At 46.2% G+C, this 15,845-nt stretch overlaps 1 protein-coding gene across 1 annotated transcript in view; it reads right to left on the bottom strand.

Annotated features, from left to right (window-relative positions):
- Positions 1–15,845, bottom strand: part of LOC146663594 (protocadherin-15-like) — a 234,345-nt gene that overhangs the window by 80,639 nt on the left and 137,861 nt on the right. The window contains exons 21-23 of the mRNA XM_085416436.1: positions 9,677–9,796; positions 8,488–8,673; positions 7,101–7,337 (exon numbers count right to left, since the gene is read on the bottom strand). Coding sequence (XP_085272562.1) covers positions 7,101–7,337; positions 8,488–8,673; positions 9,677–9,796 — 543 coding nt within the window. The remainder of the gene's footprint in view (positions 1–7,100; positions 7,338–8,487; positions 8,674–9,676; positions 9,797–15,845) is intronic.

The raw sequence follows: 15,845 nt of genomic DNA, 5'->3' as shown, positions 1-15,845 counted from the left end.
TTAAAAAATTTCTTTCACAGTTGTCAAACTCAAAAAAACTAAACAAAACAAAAACACACTATGTAAACTAAATGTTGTATAAAGCACAGAAACTGTCCACTTATTTCTCCGTCATTTTAAAGTTTCTGATAACAGAACCTAAAGTCCATAGATTGCATAGATTCATATCTCTGGTATAGTCATTGAGTGTCAGAGACAACAGGATCCATCCTGTGTCTAGCAGCACTACAGGAAAGAAAAACAAAGCAGGAAGACAATGTGCTGTTTTGGCTGTGTAAAATGAAGATGCTGTGATGCTTTGATGCATTTCCTTGATTATAAATATTGGCATATACTACTCTAATAGTAGCCATGCTCTGAACAGAAGTTCAAGGTCAAGCAATCAAATAGACTAGCATGTAGACGTTTAAGATGAATTTGAATGTAGTGGATGTACATCTGTTGTTGTGTATAGTCATCTATACTGTGAACTATGTATGAAAGACAAGGTTTTACCACATACTGTATATAAGAGACTGACATAGTCAAGGCTAAAGGCAGGAAGTCAGTGCTGTTGAAGACCAAATGTACAGTTTTGCTCTTTGACACTTTGCTCAAATTCCTGAAATTTCATAGTAGATGTAACATTGGGTGAAATGATTGTACACTATACATCAGCAACGACAAGAACTGGGTGCTCAAGTTTGAACTTATTTTTGGATTTTCTCTAATTCACACAGGGTCAAAAGTATACATATAGGCTTGCACATGCCTACTAATGTTTGGTTAAATGTCCCTACCAACCTTTTGGCATGACTCTGTCTAAATACTTGATCACTCTTCATGTTATAATTCATTCAAATTGGTTGGTTTCCTGGCACAGATATGGCTTTTAAGAACAGTCCACAAATTTTCAAGAGGGTTGAGGTTGGAGCTTTGTGTCCAGTTACATGTTCGCCTACTTTATCCAAAACCAGTTCTGAAGTGTGTTTGGGATCACTGTCCTGCTGGAACACCCAAATGTCCAAGTTTTCATCTGTTTTGTAATCCGGTCATTAAGTCTGACGTCACTAGCCGTGTCTGGGCCTAAACTCCGCTGCTTCGGTCCATATATCAAACGATCACTATGGCATTACTGAGAGTTGAAAAACTGTCTAAAGTCTTTCATCTTTAATAAAATGATCAGCGTTCTGCTCTACCAGGTATAACAATTGAGTTTAACATCCAGGCATCCATGAAAACGGAATTTATGACATTTAACGGAGTTAGAAGTTAGCAGGGAGTTAGCTCGCTAGCTTCTATCTAAATACAATATAGCATGTCCTGACTGCGGGGTTTTGGAAACAAATTAAAACGTACAGCTCTGTTATCACTTCCAACATAAATAAGGACAGAAAACTAAACAGCAGTGACGTTTGTAGGGTTACTGAAGTTGGGCTAGCTGGTATATAATGATGTGTTACGTGACCGCTAGCGACACAGCTATGTTAGCATAATATAAACAAGCTAACTTTTTTTCCACTCAATAAAAGTTAATGTGAGTGTTCTTGGTGGTCAGGAACAAATGTAATCACATGGCAGGATGCTGTAAAAGGACCAAACTTCAGCCAGGAGAACAACTGAGATAATCCATCCACAATACGAGGTTAGTCATTCATATACTGCTCCATGGGCTGGGCTGTAGTTACATCCTAAGGTTTTAAAAACTGAGCTTAAATAAATGATTAGCGGTAATAAAAGACGAGGGAGGTCAACAGTGATCACTGACTGTTTTAGGAGCTTTTTGAGATTAAATAGAAGAAAATACAAAACATTAAACATGTTAACACAAAAGCCATATTAAACGCAGACTACTTTAGGCCCGGAAGTAGGATTCGTCACGTCATCACTTAACGACTGGATAGGGACTTCTTTCTAATTCATCACTTTGTTTTAGATCTTCGTGATCTAAAACTGGTTTCACTGTGGACGATCACACTGGTGCTTCCAGCAGTTTCCAGATCACTGTAGGCTTGAGCATTATATACCTCTGCATAGAGTAGTATGCAATCATGATCACTAGCAAGAGGTTAATAGGCCTGGACCTTGTCTAATCAAAGGTTATTGTAAAACCTACAGCACACTTATGCATATTTCCTCACCGATTCATTCAAATAATTCAATTCAGGTGTTCCACTCACTTCCATGGCCAAAGGTGTATAAAATCAAGAAATCACACCGTAGAAAATCACACTTCTCCATCTGGCAAACTGACAAATGTGCCTGGGTTCAGTGGTTGCCAGGAGAGCGGTACTTGTCTTACTGCACTGTGCTAAGTGTAAAGTTTGGTGGAGGGGGCATTATGGTGTTGGTTTGTTTTTCAGGAGTTAAGCTCGGGCCCTTAGTTCCAGTCAAATTAACTCTCAATGCTTCAATAATAAATGCATGCATTTTGGACAACTTCATGGTCCTAACTTTGTGGGAACAGTTTGGGAACCTCAACCCAACAGAACGCTTTTAGGATAATTTACAGAAGAGACTGTGACACAGGCCTTCTCATCTAACATCAGTGTCAAACCTTGGAAATACCTTGGAAGAATGGTAAAAAATAAATACATTCCTAAACAATGTGGAAAGCCTTCCCAGAAGAGTTAATGCTATTATAGTTGCAAAGGATGTGCCAACATTATATTAAAGCTTATGAATTAAAATATGTGATGTCACTCAAGTTTATATGCATGTGATGGCAGACGAGTGAAAACCTTGGGCAATACAATATGTTTGAGCCTATATTTATACTGTTTTACATTGAGTGTATCCACCCACAGCAGTCCACCATGTGCTTCTTCTGGTATATGGCAGCACCACTTGTTTCATCACAAATTGGTTTGTGAACCCTTTTTTTTGTATGATTGTGAGCATCACTGTGTTGCTTTTTGGAGCCAGAAGGGACTGTATTTGGACGAGAGGGTGGAATGCTAAGTTATCTGCTAACACTAGCAAAGGTGATTAGCAAGTCGCATCCATAGACTTTATGGGTGCATTGCACAGACACAGATACCTGCTAATAAGAGCATAAAAATAAAATACCCAAATTTTACTCACCAAAACTGGAGGACAGACTTCTTGGGAGGTCTGTTAGTATAATAATTAATCACACAGTAAACCATATTATTTGTTAGATATTTACATTTAAAATGATCCAAAAGCCACCAATACTTTAGTTATGTCATGGTCCTGCGGCCATGACTCAGTGACTTTGTGTTTGTGTTCCTTATTGTTGTTATTCTCTTTATCATTCTTGGGCTGTTTTGGGATGGTTTGTGTTTTGGGATTTTAGATACTGGGTTTTGGGTTTGTGCTCCCTCTGTTGGTCCCTGGTGTTAGTGTTCCCCTGTCTCGTCAGGTTAATCAGGTCCAGCTGTGTCTCCCACCTGTGTGTGATTTCCCAGTGTCTCTTTGTGTACTTATAGTGTGTGTTTTCCTCTGCTCCTCGTCGCGTCGTCTGTGTTCATACCTGGTGTAATCCCCTGCGTGCTCTCCCTGCTGTTCTCCCTTCATGCTCAGGTTTGCTATTTCTTTGGGTAGTTTCTCCCAGTTAGTTCATCCTTAGTTCTGTTTTACCATCCCCACTTTATATTGGATATTATCAATAAATCACCCTCACACCTGAATAAGTGCTGCGTTTTGAGTCCTCCTTCCGCTCTCCACACGGCCGCTGCCCCGGACCGTGACAGTACGACGCGAACACAACATGGACCCAGCAGCGCTTAACCCGTCCAGGGAGCTACGGGAAAATCTCATCGATGCCACACAGGAGCTCATCGACCGGTGGCTGGAAAACCCGGGTGGCACGTCCCAGCGCGCTATAGAGAGGCGGCTACAGCGTCTGGTGACCGGTCTCCCATGGCTTCTGGGCTCGCTTTGTTCGTGGGAGCGGGAGTTCCTCCTTTTGGACCTCGGACTTCACCCCCCGTCTGCTTTTACTTTCGAGCAGCCCGAGGCGGTGAGCGAGCGACATGTTCTGGCTTCCCCAGATTCCGGGACTCTGTTTTCTGGGGCTATTCAGAGCGGGATGGGAGACTGTATGGATCGCTTACCTACCTTCGTGGTAACGGATCCTTCCCAAGTGGGCGTGTACAAACCCGCTGCAAAACTGACAGACTGTGTCTCTGCCGCTCCTTCTGAGCCAGGACTTTATTGCCATTCTCTGGCTCAGTTCTGTGTCCAGCTACAAGCTTCCCAGTCTGTAGCTCCACCGTTAGCCTCCCTAAGGGCACAATTACATGTTCTGCCGCCGCTCCAGTCAGCCACTCAGCCACTACCACCGCTAGCATCGCCGCAACCCGTAGTTCAGTTAATGGCTGAGTCACAACCTTCACACTGCTTTTCCACCGCTGTTTCTGAGCAGGGAGACAAACTGTTTCACTACGGACTTGTTCCTCAAAAGCTGGCAACATTAGAGACTATTGCTCACTCCGGGGCTTCCCCAGAGGCTGGGTTACTGCCCTCAGCTTACTCTGGACCCCTGGAGGCCAAGATGCCAGCTGTGAACTGCACCGGGCTGTCACTGCCTGAGCAGGGTCAGTGCTCTGCGCAGCTGCAGCCCTCCTTATGTGTGCCGGAGGCCCACGTGCCTACTTGTTTTGTTTCATGTGTGCCAGAGGCCCGCGTGCCTACTGGTTTTGTTTCATGTGTGCCAGAGGCCCGCGTGCCTACTGGTTTTGTTTCATGTGTGCCAGAGGCCCACGTGCCTACTGGTTATGTTTCATGTGTGCCGGGGGCCCCGGTGCCCACTGGTTCTGCGGCTGTTTTCGCTGGGGGGCCCGAGGAGCCCGTCCAGCCTCCTGTTTCGCCTGCTGGGGGGCCCGAGGATCCCGTCCAGCCACCTGTGGCTGCTTCTCCACCTGTGGCTGCTTCTCCACCTGTGGCTGCAGCGCCGCCTCCTGCAGTACCATCACCTGCAGCGCTACCACCTGCTACTGCCACGCCTCAGCCTGAAGCTTCATCCTCGCCTGGCCCGGCTTCATTCTCGCCTGGCCCGGTTTCATCCACGCCTGGCCCGGCTTCATCCTCGCCTTCATCCTCGCCTGGCCCGGCTTTATCCTCGCCTGGCCCGGCTTCAGCCTCGCCTGGTCCAACTTCATCCTCGCCTGGTCCGGCTTCAGCTTCATCCTCGCCTGGCCCGGCTTCAGCTTCGTCCTCGCCTGGCCCAGCTTCAGCTTCTGCTTCAGCCTCGCCCGGCCCGGCTTCACCCTCGTCTGGTCCAGCCTTCGTGTCTGCATCTTCATCTGGTCCAGCCTTCGTGTCTGCATCATCGCCTGCAGCAGCGTCTTCAGCATCCGCACCATTGCCTGCAGCAGCGTCTTCAGCATCCGCACCATCGCCTGCAGCAGCGTCTTCAGCATCTTTGCCCGCTGCGGCCCCGGCTTCCGTGCCTTCAGCCTCGCCTGGCCCAGCCTCGTTTGGGTCTGGAGCTAAACGGCCGTTTTCTAGACCGCTGACTAGGCTACTGGCCGGGCGCCGTCGCCTGACCGGCCGCCGTCGCCTTCCGCACGGCCGGCCCCCGGACCGCCATCGCCTGAGCGGCCGCCGTTGCCTTCCGCACGGCCGGCCCCCGGACCCTCTTCGCCTGAGCGGCCGCCGTTGCCTTCCGCACGGCCGGCCCCCGGACCCTCTTCGCCTGAGCGGCCGCCGTTGCCTTCCGCACGGTCGGCCCCCTGAACTTTTTGTGCGCCGTCACGGCCTTCTTCGTGGACGGCCTCCCGAACTCTTTACGCGCCGCCGCGGCCTTCTTCGTGGCCGGCCGCCTGAACTGTGCTTCGGACTCTGCTCCGCTGTGAGTTTTGTGAACGTTTGTTTGGGACTCTGGGGTCTTCGTTTTGGTCATGGCCCGGTCCCTCCGTCCTGGGCCCCCTGCCGCCCGCCCGGGTCTGGTGGTGTGTTTCTGTGGCTGTCAGGGGCCAGCCCTTGAGGGGGGGGGGGGGGTACTGTCATGGTCCTGCGGCCATGACTCAGTGACTTTGTGTTTGTGTTCCTTATTGTTGTTATTCTCTTTATCATTCTTGGGCTGTTTTGGGATGGTTTGTGTTTTGGGATTTTAGATACTGGGTTTTGGGTTTGTGACCCCTCCATTGGTCCCTGGTGTTAGTGTTCCCCTGTCTCGTCAGGTTAATCAGGTCCAGCTGTGTCTCCCACCTGTGTGTGATTTCCCAGTGTCTCTTTGTGTACTTATAGTGTGTGTTTTCCTCTGCTCCTCGTCGCGTCGTCTGTGTTCATACCTGGTGTAATCCCCTGCGTGCTCTCCCTGCTGTTCTCCCTTCATGCTCAGGTTTGCTATTTCTTTGTGTAGTTTCTCCCAGTTAGTTCATTCTTAGTTCTGTTTTACCATCCCCACTTTATATTGGATATTATCAATAAATCACCCTCACACCTGAATAAGTGCTGCGTTTTGAGTCCTCCTTCCGCTCTCCACACGGCCGCTGCCCCGGACCGTGACAAGTTATTTGAACTAGTAGGAACTGGCAACCATCTAACACTCAAAGCAGCCTTGCTCCAATACATGTAAGACTTAACATGATTTAAACAGATGGGTTTAAAAAGAATTCCTCCACATATTTGATTTAAAAGGGAAAACCAGCTATGGTGACTGCTACTATAAAGTTCTCTTTTGGAGCGAGTGTCAAATGGTCATTCAAAAAAATGCAGTTTTTGGTGCTTTTTTTCAGCCCAAAAGGTTGCCGCTTGGACTCTACACCAAACAGATGTTGCAACAATCAATTCTAATGCTGCCGATGCCACTTGGATGGCAAGTTAGCAGTTGTATCCGCCAATTGGTACTTGCCATTTTACAATGTAGACCACACTGTATTTTCACACGCTGGTTCTAAAATGCTTTTTTGGTCTTTTTTATTTTCCTGACTGAAAATGCTTTGCTTGCCTTTTCCATATTCCATTTTCATTCATTATTCATTTATTAAACCCCCACCAAAAAGCATAATGATCTTCCAATACCTGCTACATCATAACGCCAGTTTACCTTTCTTCAAACTAAAGACACTTTACTAAAAGAGTAGAAAATATTACCCATCTTTATGTCCACACAGAGAAACTAGCTTGTAGACACATACCTACGCACTCACCATTATTCTGACTGTAACAGAGGCTAGTCCAGGAGGCATGTTTCCCTTTGTGTCCAGGGCCTCTACAGTGAACGTGTATGTGGGCTCTGACTCAGACAGAGCCTCGAAGTCCAGAACCTTGAGAACTGAAAGCTCGCCTGTTCTGGAGTCGATGTGGAACAGCTGAGTGATGTCCTGGTCCGAGCCTTCGGTTCTGATTCGGTAAGTAAGGTTGGAGTTGAGGTCAGCGTCTGTCGCCTACAGAGAACATGGAAAGGAAAGCAATATCACTGCAATGTGAATTTCTAATACTTGTCAGTAGGACAAGAATCCATATATACCTGCTTGTAACACACTATAACAGTTTAATTAGATCTATGTTGTGTTGTTGTCAGAAATGCCTGTGGTAGTAACCTTTAAATTACAGCTGGTGGTCCATATCTTATGTAATAATTTTAAAGTGTAGCTGTGCAGCTTTATCTCACATTCTGCTGCAGTGTGCAGCGTGTCTGCAAGTGTTATCAAACTATCAATGTTCTATCACTGCATGCAGCATAAATATAATTTTCAATAATTTGTGCACAAATAACATTAAATTAGACTGACATCAATGGGAATTTTTAAGATAAAGGGATTTATTAAGAACATTATTAAGGACATTAAACATATTAGCTTGATCTGTATATAAAATAAATGCAAACCAGCAATTTGTGTCTTTGCTAAGGAATGCTAAGATTTGATAAAAAAAAAAAGTTCTTCTAAACCTCTACAGTGCTATAGAGATTTAAATGATAACGCTAACATTGAGAACACAAGAAAAAGTGATGTTTTAATTAAGAAACATATAAACATATAAGCTGTGTGATTGCTCTCAGAAATACACTAAAAACAAACAGAAAAAAACAATTGTTCTGGGAAATTATCGTTGGTTAGATCAATGGCAGTACAAACAATTAACGCACACATAAAAACAGCATAAGCAATATAGAACAGTTCCTTTAGGAATCCATTCATTTGTTTAAAGACTTGTGAGCAACACTGAGTTGGATCTTCTTCAGATAAAAAATACATGCCAGAGTTATCTGCTGAAGAAATTACATTTTATAATGCAGGTAGTTTTCTCAAAAAACCCCCCCATCTTTCTTTGCTGCACTGTTTATCTGCTGATTCAGATATAACTGTACTAATCTAAAACAAACCAATGCATCAGCAGAGATGATTTATTTGTCATGATCTAGTTTCAGTAAGTTTTTGTTTGCAACAAAGCCTTATTTACACTGGAGAACTTTTTCACTTTACCAAAAATTTAGATATAAAAGTTCCAATGAACTACAGATTTTTTTCTTTTTGTTTGATTCGCTAAACGCCTAAGCTACAAAACCACCTGTTCCTCTTTACAAACACTTACCTTTAATTGTAATATAACAGTGCCCTTTGGGCTGTTCTCCGGTAGATTGACATTGTAAGTTTGTTGGGTGAATATTGGGCTGTTGTCGTCTATATCCAGAACGGTGACACGAAGTGTTAATCTGGATCGCCGTGGATTCTCTGCACCATCCCAGGCTTCAACCGTGAGATAGTAATGGCCTTTAACCTTCAGGAGAACACAGATTCAAAATTTAGCATTAACAAAGCTACAAACAAGAATTACTTTCTCACAGCTTTCTTCCACCAACCACCCAAATTACAGTTTGCATTCATGTCAACCAGATTTTAATTCTGAGCTGCTGGATATGTCACCACTATATTGTTTGACAGTACTGTGCAAAATTCTTCAACCACTCCTCTTTTCTTTAAATTTTGCTTTTAAAGGGCAATGGTTCTGAGCAATAGTTCTCTAGCAACAGTTCAGAAAGGTGGTTTTTTTGGCTTCTTTTGCACACATTTTAAGTCCGTTTGTTATAGACCTATATTAGCATAAAAGCAGCACCTAACTACTGGAATGATCCATTGTAGTGTCTAGACATAACTTCTCTTTATGCACTTTATTATTAGGAACAAAAACCGTTTTTCTACAACAAATGCCAACAAAACACAGTTTGAAAGGCAAAATATTTTATTTTTGCACAAAGAAGATGATTCATAACAAAATATTTGCTGAAAACATGTCATATCTTGCTATGATGTGCAGTGTGTCCTTAAAAAATTTGAGCCAACTAGACAACTGGAGAACAAAAGAACAAGTATTAGCCCTGAATGGCAAGTCTCCAGCATATGAATAGTTTCTGAAAGTCATGTCGTTAAGAAATGGGGAAAACAAAAATCCAGCAAGAAACTGGCCCAGGATCCAAGAGAAGCTGCTGGCCCTTCAGTTGATCTGGATAGGTTTATCTTTACTGCACTGACAGTTTATTCAGCCCCGCAGTTCATCTTTCATTCCAAGGGAATGTTAATGCCAGATTTTGACAAAACTCCTCCAACATCATCAAAAGATCAAATTTAAGAGAATGGGACATATAGAAGGATTTGCAAACCAAAAACACACTTCTTTCAGCCATTCCTGTTTGTGGAGTTACGTCATAAAAATACTATTACCGTTTACAGTTGTCTGCTTTGCCTTAAACTAATTAGGAACAGAATCTGTAGCTTCGTCTCACCTCTCTGTCCAGTGGCACTGCAGTTGTAATGGTTCCAGTGGCATTGATGGAAAACAGCCCCTGGTGGTTGACGAGCCGATAATGGACCTGACCGTTTGCCCCCAGATCTGGATCTGTAGCCTAAACCAGACAGAACAAAAAGCACAGGCACACACATAATAAGAAAAGGGAATTCAAGGGTTTAATCAGCTGTTTTGAAATGCAAGCAGCACTTCAGGCTGCCTTTGAGGTGAGTCATTCTTTGAATAAAAAGTCCTCTCATATTAAACAAAGTACATGTGTAAATCAATGATGTACAACTCTTAACATTTTTTTCAATCTTGTTAACAACTGCATGGTTTCTCTTTTGAAATTAGGAAAGATACTGGGTGGGTAAGGGGGTGAATCAATGTATGTGTGAGAAGGACAGATAGCTGTGAATGATGAGAATTATTAACAGCATTTCCTGCCGTACAGTTTCATAAGGGGCCTTATGTATTTGCAGACTTTTTGACAACTTTGACAACAATTGAAAGCGGGTCAGAGTTACATGAAATCATCTGTCCTGCCATATTGTCTGAGCTAAACTTTATTCAACATTCTTTTAGCTATTGCTCCTATACAAAAATCCAAAGTTTTTTGGGTTTGATTTGGCAAGGGTGTCGAGACAAACTTGAGGGATCTGCTCTCTTTTCCCACTTATTGCAACTTGTCCAAAGGTGTTAAAGTTACTTCCCACCAGCAATTCTTAAACTTTTCCAGAGTTAATGAGACAGTGGTTTCAATTTTCACTTGGAAGAAAGTAGATCACTGTCTTCTTCCCTTTGTTGCATCGCTTTTATCTCTGCATCTGTTCTCCAGTCAAACCCTTCTCCACATCATCTCTTTCAACTACTAAAAAGTAGTGAGAAGGTGACAAATTGCAAGCTGCTGTTCCTTTCACCCTGTCTAAATGTTCATCTTGTCCAATCAGCATTCTCACTGCATTAAAATAGATGAGGCCAGAGCAGGGGAGAGGAGAACAGAGGAAACATTAACACGACGCACGTGTGTGTATTTGTGTGTGCGGGCCTAGGGTTTGCTTACATTGCTGTTTCATACAAGTTCCCAGAAGTGAAATATAATTTGAGAGTCAGTGGCAAGTGTTAAAAATAATTGCTTCACACCTGTTCTGAACAATAAGAAAACTGTGAGTTCACATACTATGTCTATGGCATAGTATGGCAAGTTTTGCTCAGATAATTAGCAATCTGTTTATACAGCATTACTAAACAACCTTAAACAACTGTTCATTAACCTGGTGTGTTAAATGTTTATAGTAATAAACTGTGATCCCATGCCTTCGAATTTCACATTTTAGAACTAAAAATGACCTGTAAACACCACAGTTGCAATAATCTATATAGCTTTGGGGCTAAATTCAAATGTTAATGTCTCCCGAGCAACTAAAGACTGCAAATTTTCATGGAAGTAACTGGTACGTGCTTGATAAAAAGTATTTACAAAAAATATATCGTTAGCTTCATAGCATAATTGCCTAAGTCATTTGACTAAGTCAATGACTTAGGCACTTATGCTATGAAGCTAACGATATGCTGCTGCACCCAAAACCTTCTTGCATTTGATCACTTGTGGATTGCAGCAGTTGCCCATTGTTTGCATGGAAGTTGCCAAATTGTCTGCAAACAGTTGACATCTACTCTCTGAGTTGTTGTGAAGCTGTGAAAATTGCAACATAAACCAAAACAGGAGACCATTTGGCTTAAAAGAAAAAGTTGCGCTTTTTCAAACATTTTGGCTGAAGCAGTACGACAAAACGTTTACTCATACTTTTACATTCTCTGTTTCCGTTTTGCAAAAATAGAGAATGTTCCATTTCTGCCATCTGCTAGTGACCAAGGCAATCACAAGGAGATGTTTCTTGTGCAGCATCATACTTCAACCTAACGACCATCAGCCACTGCTTGTCAGTTGGGGAGTAGAGAATTTTTTCTAGCAACCAGTAAGCAAATTCCATGTGACTGAAGCCTTGTATGTGACAAAAGTTAAAGAGAAACTTACATCAACTCAGCAATTATTCATTCTTGTATTTTGCTCGTTTGTGTTGTTGTGTTTGCACATCTCTGTTGCTTGTGGGGCTCGCACACAAGAATTTCACTCGCATGTGCTGTGCCAGTGTGCCTGCACATGTGATGTGACAATAAAAAGTGATTTGATTTGATTATAAATTACTAAAGAAACAAATGGACACGCAAAAACATAGTAACAAGAAGATGAGAAAAGACATTGAAAATAACGACTAAAACAAAAACACAGTATTACAGCATGATATACTCAGTGTTGGGGAGTAACGGAATACATGTACCGCCGTTACGTATTTAAAATACAAAATATGAGTAACTGTATTCCGTTACAGTTACCGTTTAAAAAGGTGGTACTCAGAATACAGTTACTTTGTTGAAATAAATGGATTACACTGCGGTACTTTCCTGTTTCATATTGTCGCGGGTCAGGACTGTTTGGGTTTTGTTTGACAGCTACGTTCTGCTGTTCCAGGCGGCAGCGTTACGGTTGCCATGGTTACAGGGTGACGCTCTCTCTCTCTCTGCGACTGTGTGTTTCCCGGGTGAGAGAGCGCCTTTTCGTTGTTGTTGTTGTTGTGCTAAGCTAACAGGCAGAATGCTACAAGCATAGCTCTAAAGAATGTAGCATCATGGGCAGTGTAGTCCGTGTTGCAGGGAGAATGGACTGCCATACACGTTATGGGTCTGTGAGCGCGAGGAGGGAGAAAAAGGGGAGTGGAAAGGTACGAGTTGTCATCGAGGAAAAACGGGAGCTGGAAGCATGTAAATATAATAATAACCACTTCAGCCAAGAAGAGTGCCTGACGAGCCCAGTTGTAAGTAAGCTATTAAGACTCGACTGTACACCGTGTTCGTGTTTTTCTCCGAAAACGGAACGTTGGAGCAGTCTTTCAACGCCTCTCTCTGTCTCTCGCAAGAAAAGTTGACCCACACAACAAAGTAAAGCTATTTTTCGGCTACGAGCCGACAGGGACCCCGCCGTATTAGTCAGAGGTCCCTTTACTACAGTTCAGAGTCGCGGACCTTCAGTAATAGTAATAAATCACACAGCAATAGTACTGTAACGATGGTTAAGTGTTACTGGACAGTGACATGTTGGTTTTCTCTGCACACTGTTGTTGTTCCTTTAAGATTCATGTTTGGTTGGGCTGCAGGAAGTAGTGAGGGTGGTGTACAGGAAGGGGTGGGGGAACCTGGTAGTTCTGTGTGTGTGCCAGGCTGAAGAGAGGTGTAGTTCGAGAGCGCTTCCCCCTGAGTTAACAACCCGCTGGCTTATGTGCCGAATAAACGGACAAACTGAGACCCCAACCGTCTGGTTCTTGTGAACGTTACATTGGTGTCACAAGTGAAGAAAGAAAAAAGAACCCCAGAACGCCCGAGACCCTGTTGCCGGCGACGCTTGCCGTTACGAGACGAGGATGTTGCCGGGCAGGATTAAGAAGGAGACGGAGGAGAGGGAGGTTCGTCCGCGCTCGCCCGCGCTCGCCCGCGCTCGCCCGCCCATGGAGTGAGGGAAACGGCGCTGCGGCTGTCTGCCGAGGCTGGATTTTCTCCAGGTTTGACTAGGCTCGGGAACTGTTCGCACAGCGGCCGTGATTCCGGCGGGAAGGAGTCGACCTCGCTTGGCGCGCCGTCACGTGATGTAAACAAACATGGCGGCGCCCAGCAAGCTGCAGCGAATATAAAAACGCCTAAGTTCAGCGGCAAGACGCCATGGGAAGTGTTTATCGCACAGTTCGAGCTGTTAGCTGTTGCAGCTGGCTGGTCTGAGGAACATAAAGCTCTCCAATTGGCTTTGTGCCTGTGTGAGGATGCAGCTGCATGCCTGCTGCTGCTGACCGAGGAGCAGAGGGGAGATTATAATGCTCTGGTCGGAGCACTTCAGAGGCGCTTCGGGCAGTATAACCAACCAGTGCTGCTGAGGTCGGAGTTCCACAACAGACGCAGATTGCCAGGTGAGCCCCTCCGCATTTTGGCCCATGAAGTCGAGTGCCTTTGCCGGAGGGCGTATGACAGCATGCCACCATCAGTGCAGGCGGAGTTAGCTCGGGACCAGTTCCTGCAGGCCCTGAGCCCTAAAGAGCTCCGCATGCAAACTCAGCTTGCTCGGCCGGCCACACTCAGTGCAGCCCTGGAGCTAGCGTTGGAGAGGGAGATGCTTGCAGGATCCTCTGGGGGCGCTGATGACGCACACGTGGTGAGGGCTGTGTCAGCACCTGTGGAACAGATGGAGACGCCAGCGGGCCTGTGCAGTTTGGTGCAGACAGCTTCGCTGCAGTCGCCTTCCCCTCGGGCTGGCCCACACCGCCGACCTCAGAGCTGCTGGGGATGTGGACAAGTCGGACACCTCATCAGGCAGTGCCCCAAGCTTGCAGCGGTTCAGGGAAACGCCCACGGGCCCGTGTAGGCGGGAGTACACGGGCCTGGGAGAACGACATCCCCACACCACCGCCACCTCCACCCGGTGCGGCCATCACTGTGGGCTGGACCCAGGTTGGCGGCTTTTGCCATGTTCCAGTGACGATTGCGGGGGTGTCCTGTACGGCCCTGCTGGACACGGGATCCAATGCAACGCTGGTCCGACCCGATATTGTCCCAACCGGAGCTGCTGTACAACCGACTAACGTGCAACTTAAGACTGTGACCGGTGATCTGGCCCCAATGAGAGGGAAGGGAGTGTTCCAGTTCAAGGTGGGGGACCTCTGTGTGTCTTATGCTGCCTGGGTGGCTGACGTGCAGGACGCCTGCATCCTTGGGCTGGATTTTTTACGAGCCATTGGTGGTGTACTGGACTTAGGCAAAGGCCTCCTCGTACTCCCTGATGGGAAGAAGGTGCCGCTTATTCCTCCCCCGGTCTGCACAGCATCTGCCGCGGCGTCCACCTCCACCGCAGAGACCCCTGCAGACCCGCCAGCAGAACAGCGAGCGGAGGAGGAGGAGGAGGAGAGGCTCTCAGCAGTGAGGAGTATCTGGTCAAAGAACTGTGAGGGGCTGACTCCACAGCAGCAAGAGAGTCTATGGCAGGTACTAAAAGAGTTTAGTGACATTTTTGCCCTGAAAGAAAGTGATGTTGGCTTGACACACTTGGTAGAGCACGTCATTGAGACCGGGGATGCCCAGCCTATTAAAGTGCGCCCCCGCCGCCTGCCCCTGGCTCATCAGGAGGCTGCAGACAGGGAGCTGTGTGAAATGATGAAGGCGGGCATCATAGAACCATCTGATAGCCCGTGGGCCTCCGCGGTGGTGATGGTGCCTAAGAAAAAAAGTCCTAGGATGCGTTTCTGTGTGGACTACAGACCACTCAACAAAGTGACTAAGAAAGACTCTTACCCCCTTCCCAGGATTGATGAGTCCCTCGACTTAGTAGCCGGGTCCTCCTGGTTTTCCACCCTGGACCTGCGGAGTGGCTACTGGCAGGTGCCACTGTCCCCGGAATCCAGACCGAAGACAGCCTTCTGCACTAACAGGGGACTATGGCAGTTCAAAGTCCTGAGTTTTGGCCTTTGCAACGCTCCTGCGACCTTCGAGAGGCTCATGGACAGTGTGCTGGCTGGCGTCCCACGGCAACGGTGTCTGGTTTACCTGGATGATCTTCTAGTGCACGGGAGCTCCTTTGATGCTGCCCTGGATGCCCTGAGACAAGTGTTGGAGAGGGTGGCGGCTGCAGGCCTGAAGCTGCATCCCGACAAGTGCCACTTCATGAGGAGGGAGGTGGAGTTTCTGGGCCACAAGCTGGGTCGTGAGGGCATCAGCACTTTGGAGGAAAAAATTCACACCATTACCGAGTGGCCCACACCAGCAGACCAGAAACAGCTCAAAAGCTTCCTAGGACTGGCGTCTTATTACAGGAGGTTTGTGAAGGGCTTTTCCTCCATAGCCGCACCACTCTTCCACCTGCTGCAGAAGGACCGTGACTTCATCTGGACCCAGGACTGTCAGCAGGCGTTCGACACCCTCCGCAGATCGCTGACAGAGTCCCCAGTCCTTGCCCCCCCTGACCCCGCCCTGCCTTTTGTCCTGGACACTGACGCAAGTAATGTGGGGCTGGGAGCGGTGTTGTCGCAGGTTGGACCGGAAGGGGAGAAGGTGGTGGCGTACTTCAGCCG

This window comes from Rhamphochromis longiceps, linkage group LG8, assembly GCF_057381845.1.
Source record: "Rhamphochromis longiceps isolate RC_006_pf linkage group LG8, R_longiceps_female_GT1.1, whole genome shotgun sequence".
NCBI lineage: Eukaryota > Metazoa > Chordata > Actinopteri > Cichliformes > Cichlidae > Rhamphochromis > Rhamphochromis longiceps.
This window is presented reverse-complemented; position numbering and strand designations above follow the sequence as displayed.